General features: G+C 40.2%; 1 protein-coding gene across 1 annotated transcript in view; it reads right to left on the minus strand.

The window, feature by feature from the left end:
* ANXA10 (annexin A10) overlaps positions 1–3,542 on the minus strand; it is a 30,003-nt gene extending 26,461 nt beyond the window's left edge. Inside the window, exon 1 of the mRNA XM_081021762.1 lies at positions 3,386–3,542. Coding sequence (XP_080877888.1) covers positions 3,386–3,403 — 18 coding nt within the window. The 5' untranslated portion in view covers positions 3,404–3,542. The remainder of the gene's footprint in view (positions 1–3,385) is intronic.
* Between the last annotated feature and the right edge of the window lie 3,775 nt (positions 3,543–7,317).

Here is a 7,317-nt window from a genome sequence, read left to right on the forward strand (position 1 = left end):
AAACAGGAATAAAAAAGGATTGGTGGAACAAAAAGGTTGCCAGTGAGCTGTTGATTTCAGATAGAACAGAACAGGGCCAGTTCTGTATTTCCACTTATTTTGGGGATAGAAATGAAGGTTGTCCCACAGTGTCCTGATGCAGATAAAACATGGGTCACCACCTTTGCACCACCAAAGCCAAGGAAATGCATTACCAAAACTTTAGACAAATGAAGACCGATTTGTATAAAAGTTGCATGTGCCATTTTTAAAATATGTATAGCTGTAGACTTACTAAAATTTAAATAGAAATGCAATATATTTCACCATAGTGGGAAAGACTGTGATCACTCAGTCTGTTGTACAGATGCAGCTGATGGCTAATAGAGGCTTGTCTTACGTAAAGTAGGCAACCTTTCCACCTTAAATAAAACACTAACAGTATCTTACCCATCTCTTACCCAAGTCAGGTGTGGGCTTGCACAATCCCTCCACTTCTTGCCCCTGCAATATCCCTCCTCACTTCCCTGGCTACTGTGAACTATGGTAGAGAACTGTGTCTGCACTGGCACCAAGGGTTAGAAAGCTGCTTTGCAAACCTAGTTAAACCGAATTAAAGCTGAACAGTATTAGAATTTACCTTGGTAAGCGCCACTGCAGATGAAATGCCACGTCTTAGCTACTACTAACCAGAGAAAGGGTGGGAGGTAAGAACTGGTACCAATCTCCTAACCATGGATAAAAAATTGAATGCATGTAATACTAGCAGAAAGCAAAAAATCAATCAGATTTTCATTCTGGTCTAGTTCAGTCACAAACATGATGTTGGTAAAGAAACATCCTATGCACATATAAGATTATCTGGTTACTTCCAATAATAATAATAATAATAATAATAATAATAATAATAATAATTTATTATTTATACCCCGCCCATCTGGCTGGGCCTCCCCAGCCACTCTGGACGGCTTCCAAAAAAATATTAAAATACTGTAATACATCAAACATTAAAAGCTTCCCTAAACAGGGCTGCCTTCAGATGTCTTCTAAAAGTCTGGTAGTTGTTGTTCTCTTTGACATCTGATGGGAGGGCATTCCTCAGGGTGGGCACCACTACCGAGATATGCACTGCTGGACTCTCAAGTTGAACCAGCCAACCTGTGCTGGTGGGTTCTTTTTCCTTCTGATGATTCTGTGGTACATAATATTCTGATTAAAAACTGCAATCTGAAGCATGAACAGCCTTCTGATAATATTTGTTTAGTAAGTCACTGTTCTGATAAAGAACAATGGAAGTTACGCTTTCATAGAGGGAATGTTTTACGGCTGGGAATTCATTTTAAAACAAACTCTGTTTCATACTTATAATTTAGATCTACTTTTGCAAACAGGTCCTTTTTGATCCACCTTTATTGCAAATTACCAACAACAACGAGCCAAGGGAAATTTCCACCCTCTGTGCAATACATATGGAAGACAATAAATAGTTCCTGCTTCTTAAATTATATATGGTTGCATCCAATGAAAGACCATCAACGTGGGATAAAACATCCCCTACAACTCTCTGGAAACCATTTGGATCCATTAAGTGGTGGGGGCGGACCATGTGAATCAGTCCCACCTCCCTGCAGAGGGGAAGGTTCATGATTATGAGAAAAGCTTCACCTGTTGACATTCTGCCTGTCTTATTACTGAGTTACCTGATTTACCTTTAGATCCTATACAGCAGTTTGTAACATTCTGAGCACTGATTTTTTATTTTTGCTGAGGATGAACCTGAAAGGAACTAATCTGTTTTGTAAAAGGACAAACTTGAACTGGAATTAGTTTCTTTTTGAACAGGATGATTGGGGACCGAGCATGTGGAGAAACGGAAGAGAGGGTGGAATGGAATATTCTGGAACATTCCGTAACTGATTGCCTGGAACCTTGAACAGGAGCATTCCACACTGCAGTGATTTGCTACAGTTCTCACTTGTTTTCTTTTATTCTGCAGGAAATTGGATGTGATATACTTATTAATGCCAGTGCCCTGTTTGTGAAATATCAGTGTCTGCATTGTGGAGAAGGCTAGTGCATGGATGGTTAAGCCCAGCAACAGTGTGACAGTCTTTTTTGACCTTCCATTCCTAGTATTTCGTACATTTGATCTTGGACTCCACCCCATCCACATTCCAAAGACTAACCAAGCAATGGTTATTATGCTGTGGTGTGAAATGAATTACTTATGAAAGTAGGTTGAAATCTGATTCACTTGTTATAATGGAGCCTTTGTTTCAGCTGATACAACTTTACACATAAGCAATATCACACGTGAAGTTCTACATAGTTGCTTCTCTTCTATTTACTTCCCAGCTCACAAGTTACACAGCTCACATAATTAGATCATATGCAGAAGAGGTCTTGAGAGGAAATAAACAGCCAATTTAACAAGTGAGTCAGCCCCTAGCTGTCCTTCTGGACATAACTATGAAATCATTTGCTGTGTTTAAAAGGCAGCACTAAATCTAGTTAATCTAGACCCATAAGCAAAACATGTGAATTATTCAAATATTATTGAACTTGGGTAATCAAATATAAAAGAAATGGACTAGAAATGAAAATGACTAATACGGTGCTAGAAAAATAAGCGGGATCAGGGTACATTTCCTCGAGGAAATGGATTGTCAGTTAAATTACTGCAAATATTTTCCTTCAGTTGTATAGCTAGAGAAAGATCATTTGTGCCTATGAAAGTCTTCTATTGATTTTTCAGAGCAATTTGTGAGGCACACACTAAAAGCATTTTGAATGGATAAGAATATTACTGGCCATATTAATAATGAACTCTATAAGAGACATCATTGTCCTCATACATGGATTAAGCAATAAATTGTCGAACGCTATTAATGTTATTCCGCATAGTACTGTTATTTATAGATGTCTTTTCAGTATAATTAAAGGTAATTAAGACCACAATCCTATACTCACTTACCTAGGCATAATCCCTGCTGACCCCCATGAACCATAATATGCAGATTGTCAGCTTTATTTTTATTTTTTAAAGAGCAAGTTTCTAGGAGTTATAGAACTTGAGATAGGAGAGAAAATGTATAAACCCCATTCTTCTCATTTTTATTAGAAATTCACCTGCTCCCCCCTTTCAGTGTTTTACTTTGCCACCCCTAGAAAAATCCCTGTTCAACTCAGTGAGATTTACTTTTGAGTAGGCATTTATAGGATTGTGCTATAAATATTCATCATTAAACAAAGCAGGCTTTAATAAGTCACCAAATTATTCTGCTCCTAGATGGCAGATGGACTTCAGTCTGTCTGACCAATTTCCCACCAGCAAACTACACTTCTGATGCTTCTTGGGGGAAAAGAAGCAAAGGTTAATTTGAAAACTGTGGATAATTGTACTCACGTAGTTCCCGCTATACATCTTGGCACAAATCTCCAAGTAAAAAACTACTTGGATGGTGGGTTCAGAAAAGAGACTGAAAAAAGAGAAGAGAAGAAGCTCAAATGCTGTAAAGTTGTTCAGCTGATGAACTGGTAGGACCAGGGCAATCAAGCTGATTATATTCTCCAATCGCTTTAGGCTCCAAGGTAACCAGGTGGGAGGAGAACCTGATAATGTATGTACCTTGCTTTTGCAGAGTCACTGAGTGTACTTAGCCATTACTCAGATATGAATAAACAGCATTATTTCATAAAATAAATAACACCCTATCTCCTACTGTGTTGAATCAAGAGAGAGAATTTAAAAAATCACAGAACTAAGCGTTAAACCTACAGAAATACTGGTGTTAATGATTTACTTGAGCAGGGCCTTGTTCATACTTTCCTGTTTCTGACTCAATACCTGATTATGAATGAAATACAGAACATTTCACTCAATCAATCAATCAATCAATCAATCAGTCTCCTTTATCAGCATAAAAAGTGCATCATATACATGGATCAGAACACAACACAGTTAATGAAACATAGTAGGAGATACTTTAGGATAAAACTGTCCAGACATCATGAGGTACGAAGATGGCTCTTAGAACCTATGGTGACGTAATTTCATAGCGTCACTCAAAAATCTTGTCACAGTCTCCACAACGTCATTACTACAATTGTTCAGCAGATAAGACGCCCTGGAAGAGACAGTGTGATAAATCCCCTCCTTCAGTAAAGAGGCCAGATACTTATCATATATTTTTGCATAAAATGGACAATAAAATAAGACGTGTGTAATGGATGCGACCTGTTTTGTGCCAAAAGGGCAATATATTTCAGAGTATGGTCTTTTCGAGAATCTGCCTTTCAAAACTGCAGATGGTAAGACATTAAATCTTGCGATGGGTAGGTGGGGGTCGTAAAGCTGCTGTAAATATGGAGTGTCCTGGTCAAACGAGGGTGGAATTTCCAACCCCAATTGGGAAAAGGTTTTGTTGGCTGACTGCAAAGGGTTTGGAATTCACTTTCTAGGATTCTGCACCTGATTGTCTGGAATGCTTCCAATTGTGGGAGCATAAGCAGTGACTCGAGTGATAGGCCACAGGTTCTGATGTTGCTCTCAATGCAAGCTAGCCATTTTAGTGGTGGGATTCTGCCAGCACATGGAAAGTTAAAGAAGACAGATCGGACATGAAATGAAAGCGGAGGGACTTCCGGGTTGGCGCCATCGCCGAATGGCGGACTCCCTCCGAGCTCCGGAGGGAGCCTGCTCGGCAGGGGCTGGGTCCTACCGCACCGGCGATGCGGGGACCCTTAAAAACCACGGCCACGAGGGCCGTGGACATGGAGACTCGGCTGGCACCGCCAGCGCCCTCCCGACTCGTGAAGGAGCCTTTTTAAAGGCTACGGATCGGGTGCCGGGGAGAAGCGTGGTGCTTTGAGTCCTCTGCTATCCCTGCCGAGCGCAGCCGCATGCCATCCGGCGGAGAGCGCTGACTTCTTCCATTGAAAATTCGGACTTCTTAACAACAACCCGTGAGTAATTTGGAAGCTGGGTTTAAAAGGAGGAAAAAAGGAATTTCTTTTTGAATTGGACACGAGCGGGGGGGGGATCCAAAAAGGAAGTCAGTCCCCCCCCCTACTGTAAACCTTCCAAGACAAGGACGGGGAAACCAAGGTCCAAAAAGATTTGTATTGCTGATAAAAACTAAGAATTCCACGATGGGGAATTATAAGAACTGTGCTGGAGGACGAACTGAGGGAGAAGAAACGTAACCCCCCCCCCTGGGAACCGGGATGATTGAAGAGAGAGCCTGGTGAAAAGAGTCGGAGATTTTGACAGCTGTCAAAGTAGCTGTCAAAGTCGGAAAGCAGAGAGGATTTTATTATGAGAACTTTGCTGGCTAAATTTGTTACAATTTGCTATAACTTGTTAAAACTTGGATACAAAATGGCGAAAACATGGATAACAATCGGACTTTTGGACTAGAGAAAACAAAGTTACAACAATCCCCCTAGAGGAGTTTCGGGACATTACAAAGATGGTTGTAAGTGGAAAAATACCATTGGAACTTTACAGAACTGGTTATCTTCTGGGAAAGCTACAAAACGGAAATAATATTTTGTCTACAGGGTGTTCAGCTAAAGGTGATAATAGAATTTTCTATTGAAGAAAGGAAGGGACTGAACGCAAGTTTTTGTTCCTGAATAATAATAATCCCTGCAGACTTATGAAGCTTCTGAATTAGAACGTTTTGTCAGCGGAACAAGAGGAAACTGGACTACAATTTGGAAAGAACAATGGGGGGAGCTTTATTAAAGATCTGAAGTTAAGTGTTTAAAAATAATTATGAAAGAAAAAAAAAAAAAAAAAAGAGTCAGCAAGGAATTGGGGGAAATAGGCGATTTATGGATTGTAAGAATTCCAGGCGGATAACATGGTTTGGTGGCCAGGGGGAAATTAAACCGGGGACAGGGGGGGAGAACTAAACTCCAAAGGCCTGTCAACTTCTTTTTTTTTTGAACTGGCGTTGTTTCATCTATTATATCTTTCATCTCTTATTTCTGATATTTCTATTATGTGGGGTGTCTTTATTAATAAAAGAAGGGAAATTGTGGAATAAAAATGGGGTGGGCTCTGGGAAAGAAATTTTTTGTTTTTCTATTAAGGGTATTGATGAGGAATCTAGAAATTTGAAACTCGAATAATGGTCTAAACAAATTAAGTTTTTAATTAGAACCGAGAGCTTGTGGAGCCAACAACATGAAAAAGGAATATGGTAGGGGTGGGGGAAGGGGGGAGTCCCAGAAAGTGGATATATGAAAATAAGGTTCTGAATGTATGTTACTTCTTACTTTCTGTATTTTTGAAAATTTTAATAAATATTATTTAAAAAAAAAAATGAAATGAAAGCGGAGGCAGAATTTTATAGTGGTGAGCCACGCTTTGGTTTCCAGCAGCCTTTGTCCAGTTTCCAGACAAATGGCTGCATATGGCACACAATTTGGCAGCTCCAGGATTTTGCGCAGAAATTTGGATTGGATGCGTTCCAACGATTGGTTAACTGCACCAATCCATTATAGAATGCCATACAGGAGTTTTAGGGCTACTTTGGTGTTAAAGACCTTTAATGCAGCCGGGACAAACTGATTCCCTCTGTTAAAGAAGAAATGGGTAATAGCCATAGCTAGAGTATCCACTCTGTTAAGTGCAAGCTTACAGTGGTATTTCCAGGAAGCGTTATATTGGAAGTGGATGCCTAGGTATTTAAAGATGTTAACCTGTTCCAACGGGTTTCCACTGATCTCCTACCTATGAGGCTTCCAAGATCTTGAGAAAACAAGCACTTTAGAATTTGCGAAGTTCCGTTCCAGTCTGTTGGCTATGCAATATTTATGGCAGCGATGCAGGAGCTGCTTCACGCCATCCATTGTGTGAGACAAGATGAGTACATCATTGGCATATAGTAAGATGGGAACATGGATGGAGCTAAGCTTTGGGCAATGGCCATACAGCCTGTGTAAACAGGGTGCAAGGTTGTTTAAGAAAAGGTTGAATAAATACAGAGCTAAGACGCAACCCTGGTTTACCCCTTTGTTGGCAAGAATTTTGGGGCTTAGCCTGCCTGATTGAGAGCATCTCACCTGGCAGCACATGGAGCTGTGTAGTTTTCTGATGTGAAAGAGTAACCTTTCATTGATGTTCAATATGGACAGTTTGTTCCAGAGCAGGTTTCTCAGGATTGAATCAAAGGCTCCTTTTAGGTCCAGAAACGCTTTTTGATTAGGAGCATTAGAGTATTTATTCACTAGAGTGGGAAAGTATGACACAGTGATCCAAGGTGGTTTTGCCCTGGCTAAAGCCCGCCTGTTCAGGGCCTGGTAATGCAAATTGGGATGTCCATTTCC

The sequence above is a fragment of the Podarcis pityusensis genome, assembly GCF_964106645.2.
Source record: "Podarcis pityusensis genome assembly, chromosome: 9".
Classification (NCBI taxonomy): domain Eukaryota; kingdom Metazoa; phylum Chordata; class Lepidosauria; order Squamata; family Lacertidae; genus Podarcis; species Podarcis pityusensis.